At 47.7% G+C, this 15,306-nt stretch overlaps 1 protein-coding gene across 1 annotated transcript; it reads right to left on the bottom strand.

The window, feature by feature from the left end:
• Positions 1-1,355: 1,355 nt before the first annotated feature.
• Positions 1,356-3,466, bottom strand: LOC120840307. The gene is made up of 2 exons (XM_040210761.1): positions 3,456-3,466; positions 1,356-2,367 (listed from the first exon to the last, which is right to left on the bottom strand). The coding sequence occupies exons 1-2, from the start codon at positions 3,464-3,466 to the stop codon at positions 1,539-1,541; spliced, it is 840 nt and encodes a 279-aa protein (XP_040066695.1). The 3' UTR covers positions 1,356-1,538.
• Between the last annotated feature and the right edge of the window lie 11,840 nt (positions 3,467-15,306).

Raw genomic sequence — 15,306 nt, 5'->3', positions numbered from 1 at the left:
TGCGCCAAATCCATCCGGTCCCGGCGTCTTAGAGTTCGGCAGGTCGTCGATTGCGCGCTCCACTTCTTGGATCGTAATTTCTTGCTCAAGCTCTTCGCGTTCATCATTCGATAGCCTTGGCAGTTTTTCTAAAAGCTGGGCATAAATGTCCCTATGACACCTTTGCGCTTTGTTAGCAAAAAGCTGTGCGTAATGCTCGAGGAAGGCCTGTGCTATTTTCTCGGGATCCGTAGTAATCATTTGCTTGAATTCAATTTCGGCTATTTCGTTCCGAACTGCGTAACGCTTCTCGTCTGCCAAGGCACGCTTAGTGGGCTGCTCGCCCATTGTGTATTTTTCTGCACTGGCGCGCACTACTGCACCACGATAGCGCTCGCGGTGGAGCTGATCTAATTTTTCTCTGACATACTCCACGTCTTTTACCCCATTACCGGGTCTTTCGCACTCTGCTTTACATAGCTCTATCAAGTCCTTATTTAAACTGCGTTCCTCACAACGGGCGTTGTACGAAAGAATTGACGACCTCTCAATGGCGATTGCCTTAATTTCTTGTTTTGTCAGTTCCCATTTCTCGAAAATGTCCCCTCCCGGCTCTTTAAAAGCATCTTTCAAAAAACTGTTCTGCGTTTTTTAGAAAGACGTTGTCTTTCAGAAGCTTTATGTTTAGTTTCCATAGGTTCCAATTAAACTTTTTCTTGTCAGGTGCTTTGTCGCCTATCGTCGCGATAACCAGACTGTGGTCTGAGAAAAAGACTGGAGTGAGACGGTACTTTCCTAAATGTTCTGCTAGAGGGGCAGAAACATACACCCTGTCCAAACGCGCACTGGACGACGCTTGAAAATGGGTAAAGCGCATTTCCTTCTTCGCGTTTTTTACAGTGCCCACATCAATCAGGTCATAATCCTCCAACATTTCGCCCAAAAGTAGTTCACTCTTATCAGCGTTCCGTCATATTGGCGATCTATCCAACTGTCGTACAACACAATTAAAGTCACCCACAAGGACTAGAGCTCTATCGCAATCAAGATACCGACGTAAACCGCCAAAAATTAAAACGCGGTCAGTGGTCACATTTGGGGCATAAATGCAAATGAGCCTGAATTGATTTGACGTTAGCACAAAATCACACATAATGAAACGTCCTTCAGTGTCCGTAGTAACGCATAACTGCGACAACGGTACCGACTTCTTCAGAAGCAGGAAGCACCCTGCCGAATGACCAACTGCATGCGTCACACAGATTTCGTAGTTAGGCATGAAAGGTCTGACTGCTTCCTCTACCTGTTCCGCCTCAGCCAATTTAGTTTCTTGCAACGCCAAGAAATCGGGTTGCTCTTTTGACAATAATCGCTGTATTTGGTACTGCTTTTTCCTAGTGCATAAACCACGAACATTCAGCGTTGCAACTGTAATGGCTGATTGGGACTCACAAATCATGCGCTGTGCTTCGGTGCAGACACTAAAAACCTAAGCAGTCAGGGTCGAAGTTGTCTTGATGCAGCAATCTTGAACACCAGGGAACCAGGCAAAGAACGCCTTACTTGCTTTCCCTGCGCCGACGTTCCTCTTTAGGATCGTTGGGCGCGGGCTGGTAACGCCCCTTCTTCGTGCGTTCCATCCAGGGGTGTAGTTGGCGTGGTCCGTTTCCTGCTGCCGTATCGTCATCGAAGGCTCGCTTAGTTGACTCGCTGGTGTCGTCCATATCTGAAGGTCCGTTGGTGCTTGCGTCGTTCGATTCCTTGTCTGCTCCGGCATCAGAGGGTTTCACGCCGGCACCGCTGGGAGGTGCGCCTTCCGGTTGACCTCCGTTCTCTCTGGCTGCCTCCAAGGAGCTGTTTTCTTCACTCTTGCGTTCTTTGGCAGGGGTTGAAACTTCTGGCGCCAAGCCCTGGATAGTACGCTCCGCTTCCTCGGCATCCATGGCGTGGTCATTGGTCTCGGCCGTCCCGGCCCCGCTGGCCACCCTGGCGTACGACCTGACACACTCGGTGCCATAATGCCCGAAGCGAAAACACTCCGAGCACTTCGGCGCCCTGCATTCTCGTCGAATATGACCTGTGCGCTTACAGCGTAAGCACAAGGGCGCCCGACCAGGGATCACAACAAGTACGTTACCACCTTGGATCCGAAGCTGGTGTGGCATGGTATCGGCCGTGCCGCCTTCGTTCAGTGTCATCCGCGCACACCTGGTCGTTGATTCGATCCCTTGGAAGCCTTCAACATTCCACTTCTCCCGGCTCACTTCCAGGACCTTGCCATACGGCTCCAATTCCTTACGCACAACGTCGTCCGGCACATCATACGGGATCCAGTGGAGACGAAGCCGTAACTCCGTGATGCTGGGATCCACGACGAGGCACCGAAGACCCTTCGCCTGCAGTTCTTTGGCGTCCACGAGTCGTCTCTTTGCTTCTGCCGTTCGGAGGGTAGCCATCCAAACATGATTCATTTGGTACGCACCGAGTGCTGCGATGTCGCCAAGTACGCCGCACCTGGCCATCTCTTGTCGAAAATCCTGGATACGGTAGGGGCGCCCTTTCAAATCGCAATGCAGAAGCACCGATGTTTCACTAGTAATTCCTGTAGGCATCTGTGGTAAAACAATCTTATAGTCATCGTTCGTCGATTCACCGGAGTGATTAGAACCGCGGCCAGCAAGGGCCGTTGCAGACGCTTCCACGGAGCTCATGTTTCGAACGTCTTGCACGTTCGGCACGCGCGCTCGCACTCTCGGCCACCGATCCTCCGAACAATGTATATAAACCTTCTCTTGTGTTATCGTCAAAAGAGCTGGAGTTCCTCGAGCCAGAATTATCGTAAAAAGCTTGTTTTTATCAATTATTAATTTTGCCTTCTTTTCCTTTCTTTTCATCTTCCTTTTCCCCGTTTTCAAAGGTTAATTTCTGTCCTTTTCTGTTTTTTTCTCCTTTCTTTTCCCCTTTTTCAGGGTAAATTTCAATAATTGTCCTATTATTTTAACTTAGTACTTTAAGTTTCGTGAGTAATTTGGTTTTATTTTAAATTTGAGCATGCTCGTTTTTTTTCTTTCGATTTTTTTGTAGTCCACGGCCGTAGCGTCGTTGGCATCTCATAAATGTTCGTTGCTTAAAAATTGGGTTGTGTGTATGTTTATACAGCCTAGAACTTGGTCTGCCTCAACGGGCAACGAGTCTCCCAGCTGTAGATGAGCAATTTAGCCAGTCCAGCACAACCGCTAGCCTGGGGTCTTTAACGTGCCTTCCGCAGTGGTGATACACGACCGCACGCCGGTACGATGCTCATCCAGATAGAAACGGACAGGGGTGGGGATTGAACCCAGGATCCTGGGTTCTGCAGCGTAGCGTTCGTTGCTTTTTGAATGAACTGTCTGTGTCTGTGTTCGTGCTTAACGTGTTTTATTCTTTCTGTGTATTCTCTAGACATCATCGTCTAGGTGTGGATGTCTAGGTCTGACCTAAACATCATTGTCCAGGTCAGAGCTAGACATGCTGGTATCAAGGTCTGGCCACGCTGTCCACAAAGTCGAAACCGGTCGAATCTGGTTAAAAGGTCGAAGGTTCGTCAAACCGGTTCGACCCAGTCGAACCCCGAAAGTTCGACCTAAAAATCTGGTGCGACAAAAGTTCGCGACACCCCTAGGCGGAACCCACGCGGAACCATGCCAACCAAGCGGATTGATGTGTCCACAGTAAATGTGTTGACGTTGACGACAATATGGAAATCGCAGAAACTGCGCCCAAGACACAGGTTTTGCTGCCGGGTGCCTGGGTGCTTTCTGTGTTGAGTTCGGTTCTGTTTTCCGGGGCCAAACGGCAGTCAACGTGGTTCTGTATTTCTGCTTGTCAGCAACATAGCAGCAACATCGCGAGGGCAGTGTTGTGCGTTGTGAACAGAAGACTGAAATTATCGCCGATGTAACTGTATGTTCGCGTGTCAGTGGTGTAACAACAAGGTGAGATGACGTAAACTGTCGGGCATTGATGCCGCTGGTCGGGCCGTGAGCGGAGGGGGTGGGGTGTCGCAGGTTGACATTCTGCTTTACATTTAAGAGTTTAAGACCACTTGAGGGGATTAGGTGCAATGAATCGACGTGAGGATAGTCATGCTGGAACGCTGGTCTGAACCGTAGCTCCTATCGTACAGTGGCTAATGTGACTGTCGGTTGTCTCCTCCCCGAGAGCGATTGCGCTCTGGGGAAAGGACTGAACAAAAGGAAAGGCAATCTTCAATCACAAGTGCTGTGAAAAAGCACTCCGTCTACTGATTGACATCTGCCAAGTTATTCCCTGCTGTCTACCAGTTTCGCTGGTACAAACTCTTTTGGTGGCTACTATGTGAGAGGTTCACATATCAGCTTACAAGCTGCAGAAAGCCGACCTTTCACATTTCTGAAATTAAAGAATGCGTGGAAAGTCCATTGACAGAATATGAATAATCCTACAAAAGTAATTTTCCGGCAGAACGCAACTAAACATGCGGTAATGGGGTAGAAATGTATATATCAAGGCCTGAAATGTCGCATTGTAGGGCTAACGATGTGCTTGATGAGCAGCAATCTTTGAGGGAATATCAACGATCTATGATAAAGCATTCACTGTTCCAAACAGTGCACCCTAAGCATTTCAGGTGACGAGGGTTAAGGTGCAGTTTAAAAACTTTTTAAAAGAAATACTCGTAATAGTACAAATATCCAATACAAATATTACGAATATGACTTCACTACGATAATCGTCACAAATCACCAAAGATGGGACACTTTCCGATACATTTGTAAAACTTGCCCGATCTATTGACGGAGGAAGAGAAATAGCTTAAAATAACTGACAACCAAGAGATGTAAGTTTATAAAGTACAGCTGATTCTAAAGGTCAAACCTAACTAAAGAGTTTTATGTTAATTCAGGAAAAGGTGTATCTTGCACTTCAATTTTTTAACCTCCATTAGCCTTCTAAGCCAAATTAGTTGCGAATATGAGTTTCCTTCGTAACTTGTCTATTAATAGAATAGAGCCTTGAACGTTTTAAATCGCTGTATTTTCTATTTTCTCCCCACAGGGGGCACCTGTGAAAGCAGGTGTTTCGAGAGTGGCGTCTCCACGGACCCCGAGCCATGCGGGTTCGCCCGCCCACGTTTGGCTGTGCGTGGCTTTCCCGTGTCCGAGGAAAAGGGCATCCTGGTGGTTGAGTCGAGCCCGGGGTAGGTTTGAACCCTTCGGGGCCCCCCGGGTGAGGCAATACACCACTTCGGCCCCTGCTTTTCGTAGACGAGAGTCCTGGTAAGGCCCGACCAGGATGATTCAGTCTAGTCGCCCTTTCTTTTACTATCCCCTCCGATCTTTCACCCCCACCTTTACTTATACTTTTCCTCTCTCTTTTCTCAACATTCCCCTTTCACCTTCTTGGCGGCAAGGGCCAACCTTGAGTGGAGAAAGACGCTAGTCTAGACACATTCTTGGGTATAACATCTGGGTAGGTGCTACTGGAGTAACGTGCACAGCAAAGTCACTTTTGTTATGTTCCCTTACCCTGTCCCATGTTGGGCTCCATGGTGGGCGGCACACCGCAGATGTCGAAGATCTCCCATTTTTGTATGGGTTCCAAAGTTAAACTCCCTTCTGATCGATCTCTGAAAAGAGTTCGCACCGAAGCCACCGTTCCTCTAAAGACTACTGATAATACTCAAGCCTTCCCAAAGTTTCTAATAATGCACTGCGAATACGAACTACCACTTGGAAAGTTCTCCCCGTTCCTTGTGGCAAAAACCCTGGAATCATCTGTTGGGAAATCTTACAAAGCAAAGAAGCTCCATTCTGGAGACCTCCTTGTCGAGGTTGAAACTGAGCAACAAAGTAAAGCGCTCCTTGGACTTACGAGGATAGCTGATCACAAAGTCACAGCAACGCCACACCGATCTCTCAACACCATTCGGGGCGTGATCTCCGAAGATGATCTGTTGGAAAGTACTAAGGAGGAGATCCTTGAAGGACTAAGCGATCAGGGTGTGATTGCAGTCAGGCGTATTATCTTTCGTCGAGATGACCAAGAGAAGCCTTCAAAGCACCTTGTGCCTACATTTAACTCCGCGACCCTCCCTCAGGCGGTCAAGGCGGGCTATCTCAACTGCAAGGTTCGACCATTTATCCCCAATCCGAGACGTTGCTTCAGCTGCCAGCGTTTCGGACATGGGGCAGCCACTTGCAGGGGACGGACAACCTGCGGAAAATGTTCAAGCAAAGATTTACCTACTGACAACTGTGCAAGTGATTTCTCCAAATGCGTGAACTGTTCAGGTGCTCACCCCGCATACTCCCGCTCATGACCAAAGTTTAAAGAAGAAAAAGAAATACTAACACGGGAAACCAAAGAAAATCTAATCTACTTTGAAGCCCGAAAACGCCTCTCATTCCTACAGAGAGGCACCTACGCCACTGCGGTCAGCAAGGGGGCTGCACCGACAACGACTTCCGTGGGGACACAGGTCTGCCTTTTAGACCTTTCTGCCTCGCGCAGACCTCAAGCCTCCAAAATCTCACCTGGCATCCCGCAAGAACAGAGGGATTCAACTCAGACCGCATCCTCAAAGGCGACGGCCCCGCGCCGTCTGCCCGCACGTCCTCGTGAGAAAACTCTGACGACAGAGTCACAGTGCCTTGAGGGGCGCCCTTCATATTCCTCGCATCGCGAGGTTGAGACAATGGATGTCTCCAGCAGTCCGCCGGAACCTCCATCTGCCCCGAAGGGTGGTAAAAGCTCGTCCAAAGATTGAGGACCCAAAGAAAAAGACAAAAGCGACAGGTCCAGAAGCTGGAACATAGCAAGTGCTTAGTCGTGGATGTTGTTTCAACTCCCAAAAAGTTTCATTAACACTTCATACACCTTACAGCATCACTGTTCTTTGTCGCTCACCTGCATTACCTCACTCACTCTTAGGGATCAGCTGGGACAGAGGAATGATGGCGACTCCCTCGCCAGTGGCGTTGGCCCAAAGTCTCGACCCCCATGGAAGTCAGAGGCGGCAGCTCCACAAGGATCAGCCAGAGGACTATTGGCTATTCCCTCGCCTGAGGCACTACCTTTGTTCGTTTTCCCCCAAAGGTTTGGGCGGAGCTGCCCTCCTGTTGACATTTACACCCAATCATGTCCTCCTTCGTTTTTTATTAAATTCGTTTTTAGATGTTCTCTTCGAACCCTAGTTTGTGAGTGGTGCATCACAGCTTTAGCTGCTTATCCGCTAAGGCTACGAACTCTAGGTCCTGAGTTTCAAACTTGTAACCGACAATGAGTCTTATTCAATGGAACTGCCGAGGTCTCCTGCATAATTATGACGATGTTTGCTTCATTTTGGAGGAATATCGTCCACTGGCAGTGTGTCTCCAGGAAACTCAGCTGAAGGGGAGTCAATCAAGTGTCTTTAGGCACTTTAATTTTTTCCGCAAGGATAGAGATCACTCGTCTTACTCTTCTGGCGGCGTGGCCATAGTAGTGCCAAAATCAGCTGCATGTGTTGAGGTTCCCGTGCAGTCCGCCTTGGAAGCAGTGGCTGTTCGCATTCTGTCAGACCGCCTGATAACCCTTTGTTCTCTTTACATTCCTCCAAATTTTCATTTAAGGTGTGAAGACCTTGAGTCACTCATTGCTCAGCTCCCCCATCCATTCATTATTCTTGGCGATTTTTATGTCCACAATCCTTTATGGGGCAGTACTAGACGCGATACTCGTAGAGCAATTGTGGAATGGTTTATTTTGTCTACAAAGTTGTGTCTGTTTAACGAAAAGAAACCTACATATTTTAGTGCACCCACAAACTCATTTACATCAATTGACCTCTCTATAAGTGAACCTATTTTATTTTCACTGTTTTCATGGCAGGTTACAGATAATCCTTTAGGCAGTGACCACATGCCGATTGTTTTAAGACGAAATAACCCAGGTGTGACCCTCCCCAGCCGAACTCCCCGCTGGAACCTTGAGAAGGAAAACTGGTCAGAATTCAGCAAATTCTCCCTGCTCGCATGCACATCCCTTGACAAGCTTTCAATTGATGAAGTGAACGAATACTTAACAAATTGCATCCTTCAGGCAGCCATAATGGCAATTTCCATGACCTCGGGACGCCTCCCACGCCGTCCCAAGCCTTGGTGGAATGAATAATGCTCAGAATCACGAAAAAAACAAAACAAGGCTTGGAGCATATTTCGACGATATCCGACATCAAGCAATCGTCTTCATTTTAAGCAAATGAAGGCCCGTGCACGGTACATTTGCCGGCAATCGAAAAGAACAAGTTTCCAAGGGTATGGGACATCAATAAATAGCCACACATCCCCGAAACAGGTCTGGGACCGAATGAACAAAATCAATGGACCTTATAGTGCTTTCACCATCCCCCTGTTATCCTGCAACGGAACCTGTCCAGAAAGTCTAGAGGAAGAAGCCGATATTCTTGGGGAACATTTCGAGTTTGTTTCAAGTTCCAGGCACTCTTCACCATCATTTCTTCGGCTAAAACAGCAGACAGAAGCCAGGACCATAAAGGCACCTGGTGGTGCACGGGAGCCGTATAGTCGATCCTTCACCCTTATTGAACTAAAGATGGTCCTTCATAGCGTCAAACCCTCGGCAGCTGGTCCTGACGGTATCCTCTACTTCATGTTGAATCATCTCCACCCGTCTACACTTGATCTGGTTTTATACCTTTTCAACAGAATATGGGAGGAGGGACGTTTACCATCAGCTTAGAGAACGGCTACAATTATCCCTCTACTTAAACCTGGAAAAAACTCGGATGCAGCTACTAGTTACAGGCCAATAGCATTGACGAGCTGCTTGTGTAAAACCCTCGAAAAAATGATTAATAGACGACTGATGCAGCACCTGGAAAAACATTGCATTCTGGATAAATACCAGTGTGGTTTCCGCTTGTTCCGCTTGACGCAGGATAAATTGATTCGATTGGAGACAACTGTTCGAGAAGCCTTTGTCAATAGACAGTATTGCCTCTCTGTATTTTTCGATCACGAGAAAGCATACGATACTGCCTGGCGGCATGAAATTTGAGGGACCTGACTGACATTGGTATCCAGGGCCGCACGTTCCATGCCATTGAAAGCTATTTGGGTAGACGCACCTTCCGAGTAAGGCTGGGATCGGTACACTCACGATGGTTTGTACAGGAAAACGGTGTTTCACAGGGCGGTGTAATACGTGTTACCCTGTTTGCTATAAAAATCAATTCTATTGTGCGTGTCATACCACCATCAGTCCACTATTCGCTGTATGTAGATGACCTCCAGATCGCTGTTTCCTCATGTAACCTTGCAATGTGCGAACGGCGTATTCAACTAACTATTAATAATGTGACAAGGTGGGCTGACAATAACGAATTTAAGTTCTCCACGGAGAAGACTGCTTGTGTTTGTTTTTCACGAAAACGTGGTGTGATGCCAACGCCTTTGTTGACCATATACAGTGCACCAGTTCAGATAAAAATGGAGTATAAGTTTCTAGGGCTTATATTCGACTCCAAGCTCTCTTTCAGCCAGCATATCAAAACGCTAAAACAAAAATGCCATAAATCCCTTAATGTTCTGCGAGTTCTCTCCCACATGACTTGGGGATCCGATCGACTGTGCCTTCTAAGAATCTATAGGTCGATTGTGCGGTCACGCCTAGATTATGGATGTTTGGTGTATGGATCAGCGAGTGCATCAACACTGAAAATGTTGGATCCAATTCATCATGCAGGGATCCGACTTGCCACTGGTGCGTTTCGTACATCCCCTGTGCTGAGCCTCTATGCTGAAGCTAATGAAATGTCTCTAGAGAAAAGGCGAGATGTCCTAGGTCTAATGTATTCCCTTAGGATACGGTCGGTAGTACAACATCCGTGTCGGGAACTAGTCGAGGGAACACGTTTTGAACGAACCTTCCAAAGCAAGCCCGCTGTTAAGCCTCCCTTTTCATTGCGGAACAAGACTGCGGCCGTATCGGCTAGCCTTCAGACAAACCCACCTGTTGCTCAGCTTTTGGGAACAGTGGCACCATGGGAACATGATCTGCTCATCACAGACTTGTCACTTACTGAGTACACTAAGAAAAATACCCCACCAGAAGTCTTAAAACAGGAATTCTTTGAGCTTCAAAATACATGTAAAGACTACATCAGCTTTTATACTGACGGCACAAAAACCGATTCCTGTGTCGGCTGTTCCGTGATTGGACCATCACTTAAATGTGTGCGGAGGATTAATTCCAGTGCAAATATCTTGACTGCCGAGTTATACGGTTTACTATTGGCCACATACTATATTATCAAAAATAGGCTTCCATACTCTGTAGTTCACACTGATTCACTAAGTGCTCTGGGAGCACTCGGATCCCTTGAGATAGCAAAAAACGCTCTAATAACTCAGCTACAACATAAAGTGGTTGCTGCGGCTAGGGACAAGAAATTGCAGATAGTCTTTTGCTAGGTGCCTAGTCACGTGGGCATTCCCGGCAATGAAGCTGCTGATCGTGCCGCTTCCGCATGTGCTACAAGGAAAGTTGATATTCACGACATACCCTACCAAGACTACAAAGCGATCGTAAAGAAAAGTATCAAGGTTAAATGGCAAGAGGAATGGTCCCGCGAAACCAACAACAAACTATGTTGTGAAGCCAATACTACAGGAGTGGGCGAGTGCCCGTCATAGGGACCGTTTTTTCGAGGTAATCCTTTGTCGGTTAAGAATCGACCACACACATCTAACACATGGGTATCTGCTTCGCCGAGAGGATCCACCTGCATACGAACACTGTTCAGAACCATTAACTGTAGTGCATATCCTTCTTGAGTGCCCTGCATATCTCAGATACTGCTATTTCCACTTCGCCCAGTTTTATTCAGCACAGATGCCTTTACACCTTGCTCTTTTGCTTGGAGATGAACCTTTTATAAATTATACAAATGTTTTCAAATTCCTAGAAAGCAATGGACTTTTACGTCAACTTTAAACTTGCTTTGCAATTTTTAAATTTTTCATCCATATTATTTATATACAGATTCATGCACATCCTTTTATTCTATCACTGGCCACTAGAGCCCTCTTTCCTCTCTAGAGACCATTTATGAAATAGTCACAGACTTTGGCGCTCTATAGCCTTAGATGCTTTTGCGCCAATAAAACTCAATCAATCAACCTTAACAGCTCCGCTGTAAAAAAAAGTTAAAGGCTGTTATGAGTCGACGCCCAGCCTGGTCTCTCGGGTAGCATGGCCATCTCGCTGGCGTCCAACCTTTCTCGCGAACAACGTCCCAGCCAGACAGTCGGGTGAACAGATCGGGAAAACTTAACAGGACAGAAAACTAATTTATTTACATGTGTATATCGTTTAGCATATTGGCACAAGGAGCGCACCGAATGGGCAGCGAACAGGTCCTTATATAATAAAATCAGGGTTCTGGAGCTGCCGTGCCATTGGTTGGTTAACGCCGCATTCCAAAGTTGGCCTCGACGTCAGCCTCCTCCTCTCGACCCCAATGTTCGGTCGTTGTTCTTCTCCGAATTGAGGGCGACTAGTAGGCGATTGTCTTGCATGCGGTAGACGCAGACACAACAGACTGCCCATCTGTACAGAGTGGGATTCTGTCTGGCGTTCCCGTGGAATGCAGAAGCCTCCGTGGAACGCAGACGCCGTAGACAGAACACACCGACGGCAACGTCGGTTCCGATGCCCTTGAGCCGAGGCCCGAGAGAAACGCTTCTCCGGTTTCGGTCGAACGTGCAAAAAGGGTTTGGATCGCACGCCAACCGTCTCGACGTTCGCTTGGTCGTCGTCCGCACCAGAATGCAAGGTCAATCCTCACAAACACAGGGAGATGGAGACCGGTCATAACAGCACCTCCGCCGCCCGAAGTCGATCCTGAGGTGGAGTCGGTCAGCAGCCACTCGACCGAAGATCGCAGTCGATGACGCTGGGATGGTGACGCTGTAATCCCAGCCGCCTTAGGTCTTGCATCTGCCGCGTCTTGGGTGGGTTCAACAACAATGATAACCAGGACTCCCGCTGTCGACAACCTCCAACCACCCAGTAGGCAAGCGCCCAGCCCATCCCCCGAGACACACCAGGGATAACACCAAAAGGTCCTTAACAAAAGCAAAATAAAATTCAACATTGCTATTGCTTGGAACTAATACGGAGAACAAAAGCCATAAACTCGGACTCCCGTGAAAAGAAACCTCAAAATAACTAGCGTAAATGCACAGGACTCAAACAAACTAGGAATACTTCTTAAAACCCAGTATCAATGTTTCACTAACAATTTTGTGGACGCACAAATAGACTTTCCGCAAAAGGGGGAAATCCATTTCATCGATTCCATCAGCCTAGGAGCAGCGGGTCAAGCTGTCAGCGTTCGTATGCAGTTTACCCCGCTTGTACTTAATGTCAAACGAATATTGCTGCAGCGCGAGGCACCAGCGCAGCAGACGACCATTTTTGGGCGACATGTTCCTTAGCCAGGTGAGAGGACAATGGTCTGTTTCAATGGTAAACCTCGTCCCGGCAACGTAGCAGACCAGCAATATTCCTGCAGCAAGCGTGCCTTCGTTTTTTTGATCCCCAAATGGCCAGACCATGAGCCGCCGTGGGACACGTGGAGAAGGTCTCGTCGGTACCTGCTTGGCCCGACAAGTTGATTGAATTCTATCCTTTTGCGGTCTCGATCCTTCCGGTACAGGACACCCGATCGCTTGTGGAACGTAACGTTCTTCAGAGCTAGGCCTTCCTGGCAACACTCATTCAAGTTTTGGAGCGAATGATCCCCCTCCTGCTCTGCGATCAAAGTTGATCGCTCGACGCTCAAAAGCCTCTGAAAACTAGCTGACGCCGGTGTCAAGGCGATTCCCTCTGGCTCCAGCTCCCCTGCAAGATGCTGAGCATCTTTCGCCGCGCTTGGCTCAGCCTCCGTGATCTCGGGATCAGTCTCCCTTACAGGTGCCTGAGCACTGTCCGCCTGATCCTTAGTTTTTTCGTCGCTACCGTATTGAAAAAAACCATATGAATTTTCCATACGGGTCTTCATATAGCGTTATGGGATACGGGTCATACGGTTGGTACGGGTCATATGGTTGGTACGGGTCATATGGTTCATACGGTTGGTACGGGTCATATGGTTGATACGGGTTGGTACGGTTTGTATGGTCCATATGGTTTGTACGGTCCATATGGTTTGTATGGTCTATGGTTGTTATGGATGATATTGTTCAAGCAGTTTAAATCATTGATATGATCTATAGGCCAACGCACTATTTACCAACAAGCCCTCACGAGGTGTGAACAAATTCAGTTTCTACACGAGGTGCAAGCACTGCGTGTGCGCAAGAACGACATTCACGTGACGTAAAGCGTCTGCACATGCGCCCTAACAGTAGCAGCGCCACAGTAGCAACATGACGTCAGAGCCGCGTATTGGTGTATATCGATTGTATTAACCACATGGTTCACTCATCAGTGAAACATGAAGTTCAGCAGGGAAACACTTTCCTTTTAAAGCCTATGCAAGATAGCAGAAAGTGCATGCTCAGAGACATGCTCGAACTTCGAGAAATTGCGAACATGCATTCCACCCGCAGGCTCGTTTATTTGTCCTCCAGTCTCAGGCTTTGAAGTAGCTCGTGCATGCTAATGAGGCAATTCTTTGAGGCGAGCTGCATCTGCTTTCCCAATTGGTCACAGGCTGACGCACCTCCGACGGGCATCTGAAAGTAATGTAAACAAAACCGACAGTCACATTACATGTTCTCGTAAAATAGTTTGTACAATATCTATCTTGTCAGTAAACCCTTTTCAAAAGTCTATCAAGCAACAATGGCTGTCAGTACTGCTTGCTCACGAAGTGCGTGACTGGATCTGAGTTCTCGCTGAACGCTGACGCAGGGCTCGCTTTCAGTATATGCTCAGAGTATGAGAGCAAGCAATGGCGGACAGGCGTTTGCACTGACGTTGGAAAAGGGTCTATTGACTTAAAATTTATGACTGACCTAATATTTAAAATCATCTACCTTCTGCAACTTTCACATTTTGAAAACAATCACAAACATTTATCAAGGCAATACATCACCGCATGACGGAAAATACATAACATACAACTTTCGTCAACTTACATAGCATACAACTTTCGTCACCACGGGACGTCTCTGCAGTCTCCCGGGACGCGGACCTCCCACGTGGTCACACCCCGGACCAAGCATCCCTCTCGTCCCGTTTCCCAGAAGAACGCAGGAACAGGCAGCTGTCTCGATCATACGCCGAGACCCAAACGTCTCCACTTGTCTCCATCGTTCGTTAGCACCCGGTCCGAAGGCCGAGGAAGCGGGCCTCTGTTTCTCAGCGGGGTGTCAGGGGGGTCAGCTCCCGCTGTGCCGGGTGGCCCGCTCGGCGTCGCTCGGAAGCTGCACCCCACCCACGCCGCGTCGGTCGGCATGTTCGGCGGCGCCAGAATGCCGAGCCCGAGACTCTGGTCAGTCGATGGCGCTGCCAGGAAGCCGAACCTGCTCTCTGGGTGGCCGATCATAACAGAATGCATCCACCAGGCGCACATTGAGAGTCGTTTATTTAGCTTTAAAATTAGTTTTCTTGTGCTTTTCAACGGAACACTGGTGATTTTGAGGTTAGGGTGCAACATGCAACACATTAAAGCTAGAAAATGAGCGCTGAAATTTCGTTTCCCTACACCTTTAATGGAAGTGTAGCCACATAATCTTAGTATAGTATAATTAATAAATTATTCTATGCATGAACAGGAACTTTAAGTTAAGTAAATCATCCCTGCAGTCCATTAAGCACAAAATTTTTAGCTTAGACTAGACAAATGTAAGCCAGAAACACTCAAATCCTGGAATTCATAAGGAAATAACTTTATTTCTGCTTACTGCAGACTTATTTTTCGCGGGCTCCATATTTCACAATTAAGGTCGAAGCTGAAGTTTTGAAATAATTCGCGGGTTCTAATTTTCGCGATGCAGTGGGATCTCCATATAGATTCCAATGTGTTTGCACTTTACCGGAATTGTTTACGGGACCTACTTTTTCAGCAATTGTAGGCGATTCGTAAAAACGATTCGACAGCAATCTCAACCAAGCGATTCGACAGCGGCCTCAACCATGGGGTTGCTGTCACGTGCCTTGCTTCTACGCTCTTATTGGGTCGGGAAGGCCGCAGCCTCCACAGCTCGTCAAGTTATCGTGAAACACAGAGTACAGTTGCTGCACTCGGAGTAAGGGTAAAGGCAGAGCTGGCAGTAATGTAATTACTGTAATGAA

This window comes from Ixodes scapularis, unplaced genomic scaffold, assembly GCF_016920785.2.
Source record: "Ixodes scapularis isolate PalLabHiFi unplaced genomic scaffold, ASM1692078v2 PGA_scaffold13__105_contigs__length_92229423, whole genome shotgun sequence".
Taxonomy (NCBI): domain Eukaryota; kingdom Metazoa; phylum Arthropoda; class Arachnida; order Ixodida; family Ixodidae; genus Ixodes; species Ixodes scapularis.
Note: the sequence above shows the minus strand (reverse complement) of the source record. Positions and strands in the feature narration are given on the sequence as shown.